The 21,379-nt window shown below is 38.4% G+C and overlaps 1 protein-coding gene across 2 annotated transcripts in view; it reads left to right on the top strand.

Annotated features, from left to right (window-relative positions):
* The first annotated feature begins 2,455 nt into the window (after window positions 1-2,455).
* Window positions 2,456-21,379, top strand: part of ADGB (androglobin) — a 74,614-nt gene continuing 55,690 nt past the window's right edge. The window contains exons 1-6 of one of the 2 annotated variants that reach the window (XM_052670883.1): window positions 2,456-2,671; window positions 14,286-14,421; window positions 16,011-16,103; window positions 17,987-18,058; window positions 18,652-18,840; window positions 19,328-19,467. In XM_052670883.1, coding sequence (XP_052526843.1) covers window positions 2,490-2,671; window positions 14,286-14,421; window positions 16,011-16,103; window positions 17,987-18,058; window positions 18,652-18,840; window positions 19,328-19,467 — 812 coding nt within the window. In that variant the 5' untranslated portion in view covers window positions 2,456-2,489. The remainder of the gene's footprint in view (window positions 2,672-14,285; window positions 14,422-16,010; window positions 16,104-17,986; window positions 18,059-18,651; window positions 18,841-19,327; window positions 19,468-21,379) is intronic. The other variant, XM_052670874.1, reaches the window with a different exon arrangement.

The raw sequence follows: 21,379 nt of genomic DNA, 5'->3' as shown, positions 1-21,379 counted from the left end.
CTTCCTTCCTTCTTTGTCACCCAAAAATGCTTACAGACACACCAAAGTTCTCACATTTGTTGTCTTTCATATAATAGTACTACAATAACTAAATTTGCTCAGATGCTGCAAACCTTGCTAGTCCCCTGCAGCTTGGGATCAGGGACCAAATTTTTTGAAGAGGAGAACTGTCCCAGATACCTCTGAATCCTATGGGGGAGGCTGACAGTCCTGTGTTGGTACTGTCTGAGAGCATTCATCTGTATGTCTTGATCAGTGTTTGATAGCAGAATTGGCTGATGGTCAGCTGTTCAGACTGAAAATAAATAAACCAGAGACGTTTACTTGATTCTCAAGTCAGAAGTGTCTCAAGGTACCTTATTCAAAATGAGTGCCACTGGACATAATACTGAAGGAAATGCAAAGATGCTGAAGTACTTTATACTTTTAAATTGCAAAATGTTTGGCTTTCTGTCATCTTGATTTAAATCAAGATCTGATATTTCTCTAAAGCCTCTAGGTGTAGCAGCATTACATATTTTGCCTTGTCTTTTGAGACTCGTGCCCTTCATGATTTGACAAATTTTCATTGATTTTCATATTTCAGGAAGGCTTAGCTTGAATAAAACTAAATGAATAGATATATGTTCTATGGAGGATTTTTCATTATGCAGTGCAGACTGGAGAATGGCAATAAGGTTGAGTTATTTAGAAATGAGTTGTTAGGAATAATGTAATCTCTGGACTGCATCTGAATAAGTCACCTTAGTTAGATGAGGTGAGTGTCTGCTGAATCCTAAAGCAGTTGACTTTGGTGAAACTCTATTCACTCTAGGAATCATAGGCTTCCTGTCAGGAGCTTATCTCTTCTATTCTGATATGAGAAGGGTAAATGCTTGTACATTCCATCTCTGACTGCCCTACAAAGTACATAACTACTTGGTTGGTTGGTTTCTTGTCTTTGTGCTTTTTATGTACTAGTATGTAGTGGACCAAAAATGTCTCTGTTTGAAGCAAGTGCTGGTTACTCTTGCTCTTTATTTGTTCAACAGAAACTTATTCATGTGATTATAATATTCATAACAAAATGCACTTTTTTTTCATGTGACAGTGCTAAGGCTGCACCTTAAGTACTGTGTTCAGCTTTGTGCCCCTCCAAAAAAAGACATTTAGGCCTGGGATTGTGCCCAGAGAAGGGCAATGAAGGATCTGGAGTGCAGCTGTTACAGGGAGTGGCTGAGAGAAGTAGGGCTGATCAGTCAGGAGAAAAGGGAAGCTCAGGGGAGACTGTACTGTTCTCTATGACTGCCTGAAAAGAGACTGTAGCAAGATAGGACTTGGCCTCTTTTCCCCTGAAAGGATCAAAGGGAATGGGCTCAAGATGCGCCAGAGGAGGTTCAGGTTGACTATTAGGAAAAATCTCTTTTCCAGAATGATAAATCATTGGAATAGGCTGCCCAGGCAGGTGCTGGAGTCACTGTTCCTGGAAGTGTTCAAGAAAAGGGGCAATGTGGCACTGAGGGACGTGGTGGGGATGGGTTGGTAGTTGGACTAGATGAGTTTTAGGGTTTTTTCCAAACTTAATGATTCTATGTAAACAGAATCACAGAACAGCCAGGGTTGGAAGGGATCTCAGGGATCATGAATCTCCAATCCCCTTCCACATGCAGGGCCACCAACCTGCCCATTTAATACTAGACCAGGCTGCCCAGGGCCCCATCCAATCTGGCCTTGAACACCTCCAGGGATGGGGCATCCACAACCTCTCTGAGCAGCTGTTCCAGCACCTCACCACTCTCTCTGTAAAGAACTTCGCCCTGAATCCAACCTAAATCTTCCCTCCCTCAACTTAAAACCATTTCCCCTCGTCCTGCTGTTATCAACCTTTTCAAAGAGTTGACTCCCCTCCTGTTTGTAGGCTCCCTTTAGGTACTGAAGTGCTGCAATGAGGTCACCCCGCAGCCTTCTTTTCTCTCTCAGCCTGTCTTCACAGGGAGGTGTTCCAGCCCCCTGATCGTCTTCATGGCCCTATTCTGGACCCTCTCCAACATGTCTTCAGACTTTCTTTTTTTCCAAACTATTGTCTTTAGAAAGATTCAGGAAAAAAGTATTCAATCAGTCTTTTTCTACAGAGGTGCTTTGTGCAGGAGTTTAGGTTACCACCTTTTACAACAAATAACTATAAATACCGTTTCACTTTCAAGTCTTTTCTTCGGCTGCAGCCATACCCTTCTTAAGGGTAATATACCCGGCATAATACCCGCATCCTTTGAGATGGCTTCTGCCCCTCTCTTACACGGCAGGATTTGCCCCCACCTCTGCCCCTGAACCACGATGCTCGCAGACCCCTTCCGGCCGGGCGCGGCGCGCGGAGGGAGCCGCGTGACCCCTCTGCACTCCCGCCCTGCTGCACCTCGGACGCGACGAGGCCGCGCGCGGAGAGGCAACAGCTCCCGGCCGGCAGCGCCGTCGCCCGCTTCTCCCCGTCCCGATTGTAGAGTAGCGGCGCCATGCGTGGCGTGGGCTGGCCCAAGGGGCCCTGGGCCGCAGGGCGGAGCTTGAGCCGCTACCTGCGGCGCGTCAGGTCGCCCGGCAACGTGGCGGACGCTGCCGGGATGGCCTCTAAGAGCGGCAAGAAGAAGGAGCTCGGGAGTCGCAGTAGCTCCGGGATCCTGGGTGTCTCCGCCAAAGAGTAAGAGCCGCAGGAGGGAACGCGGGAGGGGTAACGGCCCCGGGGGAGGGGGAGCTGCCGCCAGCGCGTCCCCGCGAGCCGCCCGCCCGTCCCCGAGTTCAGCCCCGGCTCGCGCGGAGACAGAGGTGCGGATATGGAGGAGGCGATTGTTTGCGATCCCAGGCGTGAAAATAGCCGGTGCGCAGAAAGTTTGCTTGCTTGAGTGGGTGCTTAGTCAAAGTAGGGTCTATAGGCAAGGTAGGGGTTGCTTTGTTTTTGTTTGTTTGTTTTCATTCTTTAAGCTGGATGTTCAGGTTTAGCGCAGAGCTGTAGACCAGATGAGTTTGGATCCATGTGGTCCAACCCCTACTCAAGCAGGGACGCCCAGAGCAGAGTGCCATGTCTAGGCGGGGTTTGGAGATCACCAAGGAGGAGACTCCAAGCCTCTCTGGGCAGCATGTCCACTGCTCTGTCACCTGCACAGAGCTTAAGTGCTGCCTGATGGTCAGATGGAGCCTCCTGTGTTCCAGATTGTGCCCACTGCTTCATGTGGAAGTTGTACTTCCTTCCTCCTATGATACTTTTCACGTACCTATTAGGTAATGGAATCCTGGAATGTCAGAATGTTCTTGGACCTTAAGAAGGCCATAGGGCTGAGACCACAGAGTGCAGGTGCTCTCACTGTGACATGTCATACTGTACATGAGGGATGGAATGTTGGTCACAGCTCATACTGTGAATCATAGCATCACAAAATGATTTGCGCTGGAAGCGACCTTGAAGATCATTTGGCTCCAGGTGCATTCAATGGATGCGTGTGAAGCACTGGAGTTAAGGTAACAAGCAGACAGAAGAGAGTTTTCACTGAAAGAGTTGTTGGGGTTTAAAAAAACTTGAGAACTTTGAATCTGGAAAATAATTCAGAAAATACACGACCTTCATACACGATACTGACTAGAGGAATTAAGCTGAACTCTTCAGGGCAAAATGGCTAATGACGCAGCGCGTCAGTTTCACTAAATAAGTGGAAAGTGTAACATTTCTTTCACTACTTTCACTTTTGCTCTATTATCTTATTTCTATGGTTTTTGAAACCTTCTCAGTAAAAACTTTGTAACTGTTCATGCACAGCACTGTCAGGAATCAGACAAAAGGTGTTTGTGGCACCGATATTTATGTGCTTATGCCCTTTTTTCCCTTTACTGCCATAAACAAAGGTATCAGACATATCACTTATTTCTCCCTTGAAATCAGCCATCAGATGCCCCTTTCTTCTTATTTCATATCCATCCACCCAGCCTTTTCAACAGAATATTTTGTTTTGCATGTTCATACTCATGTTTCACATTTCACATTCACATTTTGATATCCTTTCTCTTGTGGTGGTCAGCCAGTATCTCTAATTCTCCCCTTTTCCACTCTGCATCCCTTTGCTTAGTAACTCCTTTTTATTTTTTTAGTTTAGCTACAGCCATGCAGCCCTTTGTATTTACTGCTACAAACAGAATATAAAAAAAAAAAATCAGTCAGTATCTAAGCTGGCAAGAACAGTTCTATTTCCTAGCACAGACAGCAAAAGTAGTGTTTTCCTGCCTTGCACTGTGTGTGAAACTGATTGGCTGACATCCAAAATATTTTGTCCCCTAATATCCATATTTACAGTAAGATATTTTTTTCTTTGAGGTTATAAATACATGTAATATTTGTATAGTAAAATGATTAATTCTCATCCATACAAAATAACTGGTAAAAGAATCAGTCATATGAAATGATTTATTTGTATTAGAATATCTAGAACAGTATCTTTATTTTTCTTTACACTGTTGTGTAAGACTTTATTAAACAAGACCACAATTAGATTACAAAATCCTTTTCCCTTTGTCAGGTTGAGACTAGAGAATATCTGATTACAATTGGGTTGAATGGCATTAAGTTTTATAGAAACACGTTTGAAGTGTGAATAGGAGAAATGTTCACAAAATATTTAAAATCTCTTGTTGGACCTAATAGGCAACAGACATGCTTCATCTCACTCTGCAATTATCAGGTAATTGTAATGGAGCTAATGTCTTGCCAGTGTTAATTTAGTGTTAGTACAGGAGTATATACTCATTTCACTGGGACTGTTTTACACAGGGAGGAGTAGCTTGAACATGTCCTAGTGGTTGTTTAGTGATGAATTAGTAGACTATAGAAGAAGTTACAATTGCTTGATTGTAATGTAGAACCTTTACAGCACAGAATATATAGCTTGTATTAAGTTTTTTTCATCAAGCCTGTAATTTCAGTTTAAACTATATCATGTTTTATTGTGCTTATTTGCTCTGCTGTTGTGCTCTTTCCAGCTAGAGCAAGTCTTGGCACTAAAATTTTGGATGTTATAGCAGTTCTAGTATTGGTTTCCTGACTAACCTATCCCTGCTCAGTTTTTATCATCCTGAAATATCAGTCAGGCCTTTTGGATGGATGGATGGATGATAAAGCATTGTTTTAGGGCACTATGTGTCTGGCCAAGAGCGGTGTATGGGAACTACTGAGTCACGGCCTGAACCTCTGGTTGATCACCTGAGGCGAGCACTGAGTCAGCCACAGGAGCACAGGTGAAGGCAATTGGGCTCCTAGACCTATTTAAGAGCTGGCTGCCAGTGGGGAAGGATCTCGTCTGGAGATCCCTCGTTCTGGTGTTTTGTGGTGAGCCCAACTAAGGGTAACCCTTCCATTTATTCTCTTTTGTTATCGTAGTCCACTTTGCCTAAATCTCTTGTTTATATTGTGATTGTAGCATCTTGATATCCATCGATTATACAAGCGGTAAACTACAAAATAAATCTTGTTTGTGGTGGTGGGAAAACTTTTCTTCAGGATCTCTTGAGCTATAGGTAATGAGTCAAGAAAAGCTAGTAATAAAAGTTGTTCTAAATTTTGGCCTAAGCTTTTTGTCTTAAACATTTTACAAGAAAAGTAGCCTCATTTACTTCTGAAATCGCAGATTCTGCTGCTATGAAACATTTGAAAACTAAACCTGAAGTCTAGCTTTGCTTTACTTTTAATACTATTGTTTCGTGTGCTCTGTAAACTGTGAGTGCATTTTAAGCTGGTTATGGTCTGTATACTGTCTTCACATTGTTGAAAACATCTTTGTATTCTATTCAAAGAGGTGAATGAGGTTCTGGTCTTGTTAAAATCAGTAGAAGTTGGGAGTTGAACACAGCAGGGCTTAAAGTTTACCTGAGAACGCTTAAGATACCTTGAATAGCCTTTCTTCTTGTTTTTGTAACAAGGTAAGTTCCTCTGTTTCTCAGATGGGAACTTGTACCCAAAGCCCACCAACAGAAAGATATTTTAGTATTCTCAGTCCATTTGAAATGGCTGAAATATTGGAATCTCTTTTTCTCCTGTAGTCATGCTGTAAGCAAATGGGTCTCCAAACTTTTTTGGTTGCACATCACTATTCGCAAATAATTTTCAGTACACTTCCCTCAGAATAGCTTATTTATATATTTATAAGGCACATACATGCAGTACTCAACTTCTTGTACTTTCTACATTGTTTGCAAACCCTAGTTTGCAGTGCACTGCTGTAAGCCACAAAATTCCCATGGAGATATCGGGCAAGAAGGCAGATGTGCATTTTGAACTGCAATCTGTTAACAGAGAGCTTTTTATTTGGATCAGCGTTTGGTCAAAACATAGAACTGTAGACTGTGATTTGTGCAAAATGGAAGCAACATTTCATTCGTCAGTATTCACTTTGCTTCTAGAATGCTTTCCCCTTTGCCACAGGATTTGTGCATGCGAGATGCCAGAATTATGGGAATGCTACTGATAGCAGACAGGTTGACAGATCCATGATGGATCTTCACATGGAATTAGATTGTGTGCAGTAAAGAATATCTGTGTTACAGTACAGATACGCTGTAGATGTGTGTCACTGTTGTTTAATAGATAAATAAATAAAATCACTAGAGTACTGAGCTGATTCTGCAGCAATCCACCCCGAGACAAAATGATTCAGTGCTATTATTATTTTGGTAAATAGTATTAGTATTATTTGGTAAAAGTTGCTGAACATAGGGGTAATACAACTGTTCTGGGTGACCCTATGACTTAATCTTCACTTTGTTTGCAATCCCTGTGATGGAGGGATTGATCTGTTCCCTTAGACAATGATTTTCTGCTAACAGTAGGGTAGTGGTAGTAATGATTGTGAATATTTTATTAACGGCAGGTTACCAAGTCTTTTTAGTGGGCTGTGAGGGTTAAAAGAAAATATTTTTATGCCTATACTATGGGATTGGAGCTGCTACAGTTGGACATATGGCAGTTGCTTAATAGCTATTTCCTTGACATCTGTTCATGTGGCTTCTGTTACTAACCTTGTTCAGCACAGTTCTGTACACCTTCTAGCATACAAATTTTACATAAGTCTATCTATGAGAACTTCAGGAATGTTGCTATCCATGTATCAGACAAAGAAATGGAAGACCACATGCTACCTGAGAGAATGTTGTCCCATAAGTTCACTGTTCTTTGTAATTGTGAGGTAGGTTTTCCCCTAGGATCTCTGTTTTATTTCTGAGCACATCTTGCAGTTGCAGGCATAAAAATGTCAAAAGTATTTTGTCTTTTCTGAAATATTGTCTTCCTTCTAGCAAATTGAGTTTATTTTCATGTGTCTACAAATCACTGAAATATTGAACAGAACTGTCAGTAGTATGAAAAAAGAAAGAAGGTTAATAGTTTTTGAAAATAATGTTTTTAAAATTGCTAAGAACTGTCAGTGGTTACTGCCAGGAACGACAGTGTTATAATAATAACTTTTACAGATAAATTAGTGGAGAAGCCCTCTGAGAGTAGTGTGTACACATATCTGGACAAAGAATTTTGATTATCTTAAAATTACTTAAATGGATTTCTAGTGAGATCAGATTTCTTTTTTTTTTTTTTTCCCCCCCCATAAATGCTTGCAGTAGTCAGCACAGTATGTACTGTGGAAAATCAATTCATATTGTTGGCACTTTTTGTTTTCGTGCTGGAAGGGGAGCTTGGAAGCATAGGGAGAAGATACGACGTTTCCTTTATACTCAATAAGCCAGGCTTCACTTAAGTCTATTCTCAGGATGCTCCATTGGGCATCCCTTCATTACTGCTCTCTAATTAGGTAACAGTTTTCTTCGGGACCTAGGCAGATTTAGAGATGACAGGCTGAAGAGCTGAAAAGAACAGCTGTCGTTAAAGATTTTCTTAATTGCATCATTAGAGGCTACTGAGAATCTGATCTTTCCCAGGTTTCAACAGCTATAGTGATTCAGTGGATTGATGTCTTTGTCAGCACTGAAGATTCTGGCTTGTAACAATGATAATGAATTAAAATGCTTTGTAAATGAATTTGATGAAACTCTTATGCCATTGAGCCCAATTTTCTGAATTAAGCCTGAGTCATCAGCATCTGCCAGAACAAAGAAAAATCTGAATTAGGGTTTGGGTTATCAGAGACAAAAGTGAGTAGTAAATGATCAGTGCCAAGATAGGGGAGTAGGTTAGGGATAATTGTAGCACAGGAATGATTTCCCAGTGTGCAGACAAAGCGCACAGTGGCATTAGAAATTTTATTAGGTAGAGCAGCAGCCAAAAGCATTATTAACTGCCAGTGGGCTCTTCAGCACCTGTTGGGACCAGCTGGGTCCCAGATTGGCTGGAAGAAATTTGTCTTGTTTAGCTATGTGCCTGACTGCCTTAAGTAGCAGGTAGCTGCACTGATGTTGTGCAATGGATTACTGCACCAAAGCCTAGGATTACCTCATATTTTCTATTAAGATTGAAGGTTGAGACAGTAAGAACACGGAAAATAGCTCTACTGCTAATTCATACTTGAGTTCCTGAAGGCCTAGGATAAAAAGTCAGCAAAAGCACAATGCTGCAATTTTATCCATTGCCAGTATATGTTCCTCAGGTAATTATCCATAAGATTTAAATTGCAGCAGTGCTTCAGAGAATATAATCTGTTCAGACTATTAAATTTTATTTATTTATTTATTTATTTTGGTTTGGGGAGAGGGCTCCACTAGATTAACTGAAGCTTAAGAATGGGAAGAACTGTCCTGTGGATAACTACGTGATGATTGAACTTGAAGCTGCTTTTAGTGTTGCATTGCAATGCTACTGCTGGTTAATATAAATATAATACATGCTAAAAATCTGCATGGAATGAGTCTATGAAAATTACATATACTAAAGATTGTTGAACACATTGCAACCATAACTAGTTCAGAAAGTGTCTGAACCAAAAATGATTGGAGACTATCAAAGTATTTGAGAAATATATTTCATGTGCCTTTATGCTCTCCTAGAGGTTTTCAGTTTTTTGTATTGCTTGAGATGATATCAGGCTATTGTTTACACTTATTCTCAGTACTCCATTTTTGTAGCATTGTGGCACATTTTGTGGTGAGAGGAGGTTGTTATAGTAGTTTAAACTGTTTAAATTTGTTTGTACATGTTTACGCATGCTTTTGACCTAGCATGAGCCTCAGTCAGAGATCACGTAATTCTAGAACCATAGAAAGGCCTGAGTTGGAAGGGACCTTAAAAATCACCCAGTTTCAACGCACCTGCCATGGGCAGGGTGGCCACCCACCACATGAGGCTGCCCAGGGTCCCATCCAACATCCAACCTAGTCTTGAGCACCTCCAGGGGTGGGGCATCTACAACTTCTCTGTGCATCCTGTTCTAGTGCCTCACCACCCTGTGAGCAGAAAAATTTCTTCCTAAAATCTGATCACAGAACTGTACAGGTTGGAAGGGACCCATTGGATCAATTCCACCCCCTCTACTAAGCAGGTTCCCTAATGTAGGTTGCTCAGGAAAGTGTCTAGATGGGTTTGGAATATCTCCAGAGAAAGAGACTCCGTAGTCTCCCTAAGGAGCCTGTTCCAGTTATCTGTAACCCACAGTCTTCCCTGTTTTAGCTTAAAACCATTCCTCCTTCTTCTGTCACTATCAGACCATGTAAAAAGTCCTGTTTGTAAGCTCCCTTCAAGTACTGGAAGGCCACAATGAGATCTCCCAGAGCTTGTTCTTTTCCAAGCTGAAAAGCCTTTCTTCCCAGGAGAATTGCTCCAGCCCTCTGATCTTATTTGTGGCCCTTTTTTAGATTCACTCCAACAACTATGTATGCTTCTTGTGCTGGAGGCTTCAGGCCCAGGTGCAATAATCCAGGTGGAACCTCATGGGAGCAGCAATGCTGGCCACCCCTCTTTTGATGCAGCCCAGAACACTGTTGGCCTTCCAGGCTGCAAGAGCTGGCTCATGTCCAACTTTTTGTCTATCTGGACCTCCAGATAATCTACAGCAGGGCTGCTCTCAAGTTCTTCTTCTCAAATCCTGTACACTTATCTGGGTTTGTCCTGACCCAAGTGTAACACCTTGCATTTGGCCTTGTTGATCTCATTAAGTTCACATGGACCCAGTTTTCAAGCTTGTCTTGGTCCCTCCAGATGGTATCCATTTCTTCTGTCGTACCAGCTGCCTCACTCAGCTTGGTGTTATCCACAAACTTGATGAGAGTGTACTTGATCCCGCAGGGATGAATATGGCTTGGTGATTTCTAATTATGTTCTGCTAGAGGCTTAAAGCGTGGCTAAAATTTCAGACAAAAGGTGCTGAGGATATACTGTGATGTAACCCAGCGGTGACTCAGCACCACACATTCATTTGCTCACTTGCACCCCTTTCCAGTGAGATGGCAGTGAGAATAAAAAAAGACAAAGTAGAACGTGTGGGCTGTGATAAATCTATATACTAAGCGAAAAGGAAAAGGCAAAAATATATATGTGAATTCTGTTTTCTCCCAGCTGTTTGGGCCCTTTGCTGAGAATGTCCTTGGCTCTGTGTGGCGCTGTTTAGCGGCAATGATAAACATAGGTGTGTTATCAACATTGTTTTGTCCTAAAACCAAAGCATAGCTTCAAACCAGGCACTGTGAAGAGAAAGCAATTCTGTCCCAGCTGAAACTAAGACAGGGTACTAGTCCAGTTTATTTCCAGTGCTCTACATTTGCTTTTTTGGATTAGTCATATCTATTTAAGGGTTAATTCTACCATGTTTGTTGGAATTGGGCTGCCATTAAAAATAGTTTTGAGGTTATGATTATAACAAATAATGTTTGAGCTGTAGTTCTTGGGCTGTAACAGCTGTTCATTTCCAATGTGCAGCTAGTTTCCTGATTATTCTGAGGAATAGGTGTTTTGAGATCATAATCTCATTTAGTATTCTGTTAATTGCAATCACTCCTAAGATGGACAGAATTCTTTTGTTTTGAATGGCTGTCCAGAGCCTTTTGGAGGGGCTTGTTTTATTATTGACTAACCAATGTGACAAGGAGCTTCTTGTTCTCTCAGATAACTTAGAAGCAATGTAAATTTGTAGTGGGCTTGACTTTGCATTGCCGAGCCGATGAGCAGAAATGTCTCTGTAAATTGAATTTTAACTATCTGAAACAAAGAGCAAAGCACACCACCATGCACTTGCTTACTTTTTCTAGACATAGAAACGTTACTGGGTAAATCCAAGGGCTACTCCGGAAGTAATGCAGTCTACTTTTTTTTACTGGCTTACAACATCAGAGGGAAATGTTGGTGGTATGGCAGTAGAGGTTGAACCTTCCCACCGATGTTTGATTACATGTTGTTGCTGTGCGACAGATGGCAGCAGAGGGGCAGTCTGACGCAATGACATCTGACACGGAAGTGCATATGAAGCAAAGGTGTGTCACTGAATTCCTCCACGTGGAAATAATGGCACCCACTGACGTTCATCAAAGCTTGCTGAAAATTTCTGGAGACCAAACAGCGTGCGCACTGAGATGGTTAGTGGTGCATTTCGGCAGTGGCAGTAGTGGGCCACCTCTGCTGGTGCACATTTTAATGAGAATGGCAGATTCTTGTTCATTACTAGAAAAAAAATGCATTGCTAATGGTGTTGAAAAATAATGTTTTGTAGGTGAGAGTTTGCCTATGTAATAGTGTTATTATATCTCTTCGTATCTGTTTTCCATGGAAATATATAGGAGGCATTACTTTCAGAGCAGTCTGCACACATCATGATCTTAGGTTCAATTTGGGTGAAATTGCTTGGCTTATGAATGTTCTTGAGAAGTTATTCATTGCATCAGTGTGCACCTGAATACCCTTACTTCATTAATATGAAATTGTAATCCAACCAAAAATAGAGGTATTTCTGGAGAGTGTGTAGTTGTGATAGAGCATAAAGCATCCACTTTCCATTTATTGTCTTTTATTGTGTATCTTATTGTATTTGTGAATAACTCTCACTTCTGTAGCCAGTATTTTTACTATTCTCAGAAGTACAGTGAAATACACCTAGAATTTTCTGAGTTAATATTTTCTGTCCAAGAAGATGGAGAGCTTGCTTGAAATACTCTATTGTTTGAAATATTTCAGTGTATACTCTGTATAATGGATCTTTGCCTAATTTTTATTTGTGTAGTCAATTTCTTAATGCAATTCTTTATCTTCTACCTATAACTTTGCGTAGTCTCATACTTTGTGATAGAAAAATGCATTCTTTCCAAAGTAAGTATGATAAACTTATTAAAATAGCATAGAAGCAAACCAATATGTTGAATTTTGATTAGGTTACATTTTAATTAGAAGAATATGTATTCATATTGGTTTTTGTTGTTAATTCTAATTAAAACAATGAACTCCTTGAGAGCTCAGTCTGCTGCAATCTGTAGCCTTCAAATTTCATAGACTCACGCACAAGAAAATATTCAGTAATTTATCAGTGGCAATGTCACAATAAATGCTGTACTCCCCGTTGGTCTTAGATTTATAGAGTTTTTTGTTTGTTTTTCTCTGTAACTCAGAGCAATCTTGCAGGAAACATCTTTATGCAGGAAAACAGTATAGCAGAAAGAAAAAAATAGTAATAGCTGTGCTTTGGCACTGGAAAACATTCCTGAAATAACCTGTTAGATTCTGTTTGCTACAGGTTATTCATCTACTTAAGCAGAGCTGTCTTTATCTTTTTCTGAGAGATCTGTGTAACAGCACTGAAGAAATGGGCTTTCCTGGTGTTCTTATCAAAGCTTCTAAGTACTTTGCAAATGAGTTGACCTAAATTCACAGAATTGAGGTGCTTTGACATAGAGATTTTTGATTTTTAGTTAATTACTCAGGTGCCATACAGAAGGCACAAAATTATTTTATGGAAGCCAACATGGTAGAAATGCCAAAAAGAGGAACAAAGCTCATGTCATGTTTTTTAGAAGTATTGGAAAGATGTTTTGCAATCTTCCCAGTATTCCTGTGGCTGAAGATCAGGTTTGTCTTCGCAAGAAGAAACACTGCAAGAAATAAACTCAGAAAAGTAACTAGTTTCGTAATTTCTTGGGTGATGTACAAGTAGCTGGGGAAACATGACTTCACGTTGCTTCTTAGAATCAGGTATGATTATATGAAAGAAATATTTTAAAAAGAGATCCTCAGCTTCCTCTGTTTTTCTCACAGGGCTCAGATGGAAAGGAACTGAGATCCAGAGTGGCATGCTCACTTTTTTCTATACTACTCATTACTTTGCACATTTATACTTCGATATTCCACCGTGCTCTGAACTGTTGCCTGTCACTGAGTATCTACATTTTTGATTATATTACTGGGGCAGCTGAAACCAAATACTTGATGCAATAGAGATATTGATTATTGATTATAATAGTGGCATTTTTTTCTTTTCTTTCCTCTCTTCATTATTTTTTTTTCCATTAGTGAATGTGATATCATCAACAAGATGATAAGTGACATGGCTTTCGCAGGAGGAGGTTAGGAAAAGAGTATTTTGTTTCTAAATTTATAAGCTAATTTATAAATGGAAAATGTGTGAGGAGAGTAAGAAGTAGAAAGAATGGTGAACTAATATATTGTAAAAGACCTACATAAAGCATCCATTATTTTTCTGAGTCACAAAATTACTATTATCTAAGGTCACAGAAGCCCAGGGAGAAGAAGCTGGAGAGAAAATGCTATTTACATACTGAGTCAAGGTCTTTTCTGCTTCTCCCACTGTGGTGCCAGTTAGGAGGTTGGGTGTGCACATGGAGCTGACAGTGGGCAGAACCAACTGACCACACCTGACCAAAGGGATGTCTTATACCATAAGACATGGTGATCAACAGTAAAACCAGATGGAGTTGGCCAGTGGGGCTGCTCAGGGACTGTCTGGGCTTCATCCTGCTGGTGGCGAGCAACAGCACTGTGCATCATTTCTTGCTCAAGCTGTGAATCCCATAAATTGGGATTTGCGTAGAAAAGAAAGGAGAATTGTGGATTGAAGCAGCAGGAAAGGAAGAAGGAGGAAATCAGTCAACAGGATTCTCATTTTGTGCTTCATCTGTCCCGTTAACTTAAGGCAGGATTCTTCATTTGAAATATTTTAGTTGGTTCACAACCTCTAAAATCGGGCAATTTTATAATCTTGCTTATCTTAGTGACAAAAAGTTACTGCAATTACTAACGCTACATTTTTATTATTTCATTATAGTAAAAAAGTGAATGCTTTGTTTGTTAACAATCTTTGCACAGCAGAATTTTGTTCATGCATCTGGTTGTTTTCCAGTGTACCAATCTACCACGTAGGTGCTTCAAGATTTCCCATTTGGCCAGAATGGAATGAAGCTGACATCAGTGCAGAAAAATGGGATTCTGCAAAAGTTGGAAAAGAGAAAGAAAAGGCTGGGAAAAGTCCTATCTCTGTAAGTTGTGTGACCTGTGTGTTTTTTGTTTTGTTTTGTTTTGTTTTTGTACCTTGTCAGTTTTTGTACTTAAAGTTATGAGAAATAATCTATTAAAATTATTTTTTGCAGGTAATATTTTCAACATTTCTTTTCTATAACTTTAAGAAGTTTCATAACAAAATAAATTAATAAATAAATATGTTGTGCACTGTTCATTTGCTGCATCTTAAAGGAAATGTTAATACTAGTATCACATTAATGGTTTAAAAACTTACAACCCCCCAAATCTATTTCATAGCACAATTGAAGCTGAGGATGTGAGAAGAAGGCAAACTGTTGTAACATGCACAATCCTTTCTATGCAGGCTCTTCGGATTCAAAAGCTTGAATGCACCTATCTTAGCAGTGTTTTTATGTGGAAAAAACTGCAGGTTGAGGTCTTTCCTATTGCACACCTCAGTTTGTGGACGTACTAAACTGTTTGCAGTTCTGGAGTGTAGAGGATCTGCTGTTACATTGCATGAAGTAAAACATTTAGCCGACACAGAAAATCCTCAGCCCTTCCAGTTCTAGAATGTCTTTTGAATCTTGTCTGATCATCAGTTGGGCTTGAAAGTGTGGTTACTTCCTTCATATACTTTATAGAGTTTGTGTTGCAGATTGGTATGTTGAAGGAGCTTACACAATGAAGCAAATGAGATATAAATGTGAAAAAATAGTTTGGGAGACTTTAAGTTTAGGTTTTGGTTGCCTGTTTTTTTTTTTTTTTTTTTTTTTTTTTTTTTCATGACTGTGAGATGTATTTTCAGTTGCCTTCCTTTGATCAGTAAGTACTCAAAGCATTGTTTTTCCACCCTAGAAACTCTTTCTCTTAGTTGGCCTGTAAAAGACGTGATTTGGCTTATGAAGCACACAGGAACGTATAGTAAATCTAAATCTATTTAACATTCTTGGCACAAATACAATGCAGTAACTGTGTAGCTGATCAGTTTCTCAGGCAATATGATCAGTATCAGAGGCACGTGCTCGTCCTACATTGTGCTCTTAGGTAAACAGGTATCCTGATGCTTTCTGGTTATGCGGAGAGTAAGTATCACTTTGGAAATGGAAATCTGAAAAGTATATGATGCCTTCTCTTCAACGGTTACTTCGTAAATTAACTCATGGGTGTATAGTTGTAGCTCTCCTCATTTCTATGGCAATTTCAATTGCTTCATGTATAAATGATTGCTTCAGAAATTTACTTTCAGATTTCAACTTTAAAAACTTTAGAAATAGTGACTTAGAAAAAATACTTAGGAATGACATGACAGATTGGCGTCTTGAATGAAACATTTCAGGTGGGGAGGGAGGGGGTTCTCAGTGGTGGGGAAGAGTGGAAACATTCAGTGTAGAACAGTTTGGCAGTGCATACCGCACTGATTTCTCTGAACAGAATAAGCAGTTTTTGTGCTGAATTGTCAGTTTGGACTTTACATTGTTTTAGTCCTGTTATAGATATAATGTGAACAAAAAATTACATCTTGTGGAAAACACCATAGGCTAATTAATTTTCTTTTAAGTTACTTTTTCTTTGTTTTTGTTTTGTGTGTGTGTTTTTTACATAGCTTGTCTTTGATGATCCTGAAGGAAAAATAGAATTGCCAGCATCCTTAAAAGTACATTCGTGGAAACGACCACAAGAGTTTTCAGCAAATGAGGTAAGAAATAATCAAATCATAATGGAAACAAAGTCTACCCAGCTACGTCACAAGAGCAGAGGAAATTACTTCAAAAGATGGAGGTATCTGTATCCACATGATCATGTGTCTGTTGTGCATCCAGGAGCTGTTAATCTGCACAGTGGTTAACATGCATGCGCATCCTGGGGTTCACAGCATCTGAAGGGATGTAAAGTTTAATCCCTTTCTTTATAGTGTTGGCTGTAATACATAATGTTTTAAATGATAATTTACTGTGTCTGAGTGCACCAGCACTTCCTGGTACAAAACAACATGGTATTGTACCCTTCCATCTCTGCTCTGCTTTTTTCCTCGATGTTCTTTTAAAAAGCACCTGATGAGAGAGATGTCATCTTGTTTTGTGTTCCTGTTTTCTTACTTTTAAACATCAGTGTTATGGCAAAACAAGCTTTCTTTGTTCCAGCCAAGACATCTTGAGCAGTAAAATATCTTTTCCTGAAATCATGGATTAACTTAGTGTTAACATATTACTTCTCACTCTCCCACCTTAAATATTGCATTTCAACTGTATGCATTCAGAATGTGTCTACATCTTTGACAGTACTTGTTTGGAAGGCAAACAGAATATTTTAAAATTGTGCGAAGCTTTTCTTCATTTTCATTTTTAAATGAATTGCAAAGAAAACAAGCAGCCTCCAATTTCAAAGGTTGGAGCATTCTCCAGTGCAGTTGTTGATTTTTAGGTTTAAAGCATTTTTTCTTCAAATTAAACATTTTTTTAAGCACTGTGATCATCCTTAAACATTTTTAATGTTGTCATTTTTCCTTTTATCAGCTTGTCAGTTTTATTTCTTATTAACTAGACACTAAGCAGCTCCAAGATTCATTTTTAATGGAGGAATGGAAGAAATCAGGGAGGTAACTGACAAGACTGGAAGATTGGATGAGAAGTGCTGCCAACACACACAAACTGAGTAGAGGGATCTAAAAGATAAGGGCAGGAGCACAGAAAGCCATGGAAACATGTCTCTATATTAAAAATAAATTCAAAACTATATTTAGACCACTGTGAAGAAGAGGTTGGCTTTAAGAGCTGATTAAACTTAGGTGGTTGTTATAGTTCAATGTGTTTTGGATCAAATAGTGATAGTGATGAGGAGTATTGTAAGTTATTAAAAATTAATGTGAATCTGAACTGATGGAAGGCTATTAAGTGCTATTTAGTGTGATAAACATAGAATCAAGCAGTGATCACCAATAAGTGATGAGAGGCACAGGGATACTTAGTTCAGTAAAATACAACCCTAATATAGTACTTCTAAAATGCTTGCAGGAAGGAAATTGACTGCATTCATGAGTATTAGTAATCAAAATTGTGTAATACAAATAAAAGTTTGAGTACTTATGGATGGGCTGCTCTGAAAGAAATGATTTGATTTCTACTCTCTACTGTTTTGCCCCTTACAGTATGAAATGTAGACAAACTTTCAGCATTTGACAGGAAATTAAGAAAACAAGCAAACAATCTAAATGAACTTTTGCATCACATTGGAGGCTCAGGGAAATCTCGGAGTATGAAACAGTGTTATCATTGATATTTAAGTGCAGAACTGCTAATATTGTGACTAATCTGATGAAATCTCGATTTATATGCTTTTGTGTTCTACTTCTAAATCTGATAAGAACAATTATTAGTTTTAATTCTGAACGTCTGCATTTAAAGACACTTTTAAGAAACATCAAGACAGCTAAAAGATTTCTAAGCCAGTAGCCTTTAGTTTGTAAAAGGCTAATAAAAGCTTGCAAAATATCTGATTTTTTTTTTTTGTTATTACTGTTCAATTTTTTTCTGATAATTTAGCTATAGACTAATTAATTTTAATTAATCTACTTTCTCCTAGACTCCTGTGGTGGTCAAAAATGAGATCTCATGTGACCTTTTTTCAGCAAATGAACATTTATTTTGTAGTGAGGTAGGTGGAAATACAGAAATATTTAGTTTTTATTTGTGTGTTGCTTGTTTATTTCTTTGTTTGTCTATCTTTATTTATTCTCATCTCTTTTTAATCTTTGTGGTCAATCAGAATCACCAATTTAGTACAAGTTTGTTCTTGTAAAAAGGTATTCTTATTTTTTCCATATAAACCATTATATTTCCAGGCTGGTAATACTTTTGAAGCTACAGCATATTTAGTAGATCTGTATCTTAAAAAGAAATAAAACAGGATCTAAAATTAATTAAATTAATTAAAACTCAAATTTGAAATTTTAAAAATTGTTACTGTTTGAAAACACATCTTCCCATTGTTCTTTGGCAAGTGACAAGCAGCATTATTTGTTGTGTGCCTGTACTCACTGTAATAAAATTCTTTGTTAAACAAGATTTTCAGAAAAATTTATCTGATTTTTTTTTTTTTTCAGTAAGCCATTGCTTATGGTTTTGTGTCATTTCTTCATTTAAAACAGGAGTCATTTTTATTTGCTCATCATGCTAATGTAAATTAATTTAATTAGAAAATATAAGCAGAATTTTTTTTTTTGTTGATGTATTTCTATTTGCTTTCAGCTGATGCGATGGATTATAAGTGAGATTTGTGCTCTCTGGAAAATATCTAATGAAAAGATCTTATCTATTGGAACATCCGCACTGTTTTGGAGGCCGTGGGAACATATTTATCCCTCCACTAAAACTGCTAAGGGACACATGCCTCTGTACAATAGCTATGGAAAATACGTAGTGAAACTGTATTGGATGGTGAGTACTTACCTTCAGCCATGTATAAATTTTATGCATTTAGCAGCATACATTTATACATTAGGAGAAAAATGTATAATTGTTGAAAAGACTTTTGCAGGAGGAGAAGTTTCAATTAATTTTTGGTGCATGTTAATGAAAATTCATTAAACAGTTATTTATTTATTTTTTTACAACTTAGTACTTGATAGAACCAGTGGTTAACTGATAAGGAAAAATTATTTTTTTTGCAAATCGTGTGGAATAGATGCAATTAGAATAGCTACAATTAGACTAAGCTCGGTAAAACAGACTGCAAAAAGTCTGAGTAGTAATAAAATGCTATGAGACTGTTTCATTACTTCTGTGATATTATATGAAAATCCATAATATAGATCAAATTACAGTAGAATTCAATTTGTGGGAAAACAGAATTCTCTTACATACGTGTTCTGTTTCTGGACTACAAGTTCAGTGTTTTTTCTTCTTTTTTTCCCCTCCACCATAGGGCTGCTGGAGAAAGATCACTGTGGATGACACTATGCCTTTTAGCGAAGAGGGTAATTTGTTACTGCCAGCTACAACATGTCAAACTGAACTTTGGCCAATGCTGCTGTCTAAAGCTATAATTAAGCTGGCAAATACTAGGTATGTTTTAGTCAACTCTCTCAGGTTGCTTTTTTTTTTCTTCTGTGGAATTGTATAGAATTTGGAAAAAAATTAGTACATGTGGGGAATATATTTCACTGAAAGTTTTATAATGAGAAATACATTTCTGAAAGTTAAAGTAGATCAGTAAAGCAAGGCTCTCTGTGGGAACAGAAGGTACTTTTTTTAATTTTAAAATGTGTGTTTGTGTACTTATGCACAGAAAACTAAAAAAAAAAAAAACACCACAAAACAGACAAAAAAACAGCAACAAAACTGGAGTTATCTCCTGATCTGCTTTAGTTCTTTGCTATTATTCACAGACCTCTTAATATGTGGGGTTTTTTTCTGTCAAATGGAAATATTCAAGATGTTTTAATGAAGTAGTTCTTGTGAATGTAATATGGGCAGTTAATATATTGCTTATTTGTAAAAAAAGAAAAAAAAAAAAAAAAAAAAAAAAAAAAAAAAAAAACAAAACAAAAAAAAACAACCAAAAAAAAACTTTTGATACAACCAGTTACTAGTTGCTCTAGAATTACAAGAAATGACATAATGGAATCTGGTCCAAGAGGACTGAAGATGGTAATCTGCAATGTCCTTGATGGTTGTCCTGTTTGGTGAGATGAAAAAGTTGAAGGACTATGGAGACAGAATATTTGTCCCTCTGGTGTAGGCAAAAAGGTATCTTGTTTTCAAAGGAAGGAAGGAAAGTCTCCTTCATGCAGTTCGAGAGGAGCAGCAGTGCATCCTGATGGGCATTCTGACTTTCCAGCTCACTTTTGAAGGAGAATGCATTCACAGTTGAAACAAAATACATAAGCAGAAGAGGGAAAAAAAGGAGGCACTCAAGCTCATTGCTGTAGGAGAGAAAAAATATACTTTGGACAAATGAAGTTGTTTAGAAGTACTTCAGGGTAATTTAAAATTCTAAAAATTATGCTTTGTTTTAGCTTAAAAATTACCCTTTCAAAAATTAATAATTTTGAATAGAATAAAGAGGGAAAGCAATGGAGTGGTGTTTTTCAACATGAAGCACTAGTATATGTTACAATATTTTATTTTTGGTGGACTTTTATTAGCAGCGTATTCTGAAGGTCAGGTCTTGCACCTTATTATACCTAATGTTTTAGATTTATTGAACTAAGTCTCATGGAAGTTTAATCATTTAGTGTACATTCTAGGTTATTTACTGGACATTTCCTTTGTTTAAGAACTTTTTTTTATATATTGTTGTTACATACACTTTGAAAGACAAAATGAACTAATCAAACTGTGGAATGCCAAAGAGCTTTTATTTTAACAATAGTAAGCATTATAGATAAAAATGTATTATACAGTAATATAAAAGATGCTTGCAGAATGTTTCGCTAGCATTTATTTAAAAAAAAAAAAAAAAAAAAAAAAGGATGCTTGGCCTGATAGGAAAAAGGCCTTTAAAGTGCAAAACTTCATAGCCCTTCTTTGGATGCTCTCTAAAAGCTTTATGTCCTTTTCACATTGTGGCACATGAACCCACACTCTGCTTGAGGTGAGGCCACACAGCGCAAAGCAGAGAGGACAACTCCTTTCCTCTCTCAATGGCAGCACTGGGCCTCACCCACCCCAGGGTACAGTTGGCCCTTTTGGCTGCCAGGGCTCACTGCTGGCTCATGTTCAACTTGCCTTCAGCCAGAACCCCCAGATCCCTTTCCACGGGGCTGCTTTACAGCCTCTTGTACTCCACTCTGCGCATAGATCCATTTGAGAGTTATGTGTTCTACTGGAAATGCATCCAACTGTTGTATGGAAATCTGGCAGTCAGAGCAGTTGCTCTGGGAAAGGAAGTGTTAGACTTTTATCCCCTGTGGGTATGATGGGATTTCAGACCCAGTTCTCCAACACTGCAAAAAGAGACTTTTCTGTGTGTTGG

The sequence above is a fragment of the Tympanuchus pallidicinctus genome, unplaced genomic scaffold, assembly GCF_026119805.1.
Source record: "Tympanuchus pallidicinctus isolate F22 unplaced genomic scaffold, pur_lepc_1.0 scaffold1, whole genome shotgun sequence".
NCBI classification, from domain to species: domain Eukaryota; kingdom Metazoa; phylum Chordata; class Aves; order Galliformes; family Phasianidae; genus Tympanuchus; species Tympanuchus pallidicinctus.
This window is presented reverse-complemented; position numbering and strand designations above follow the sequence as displayed.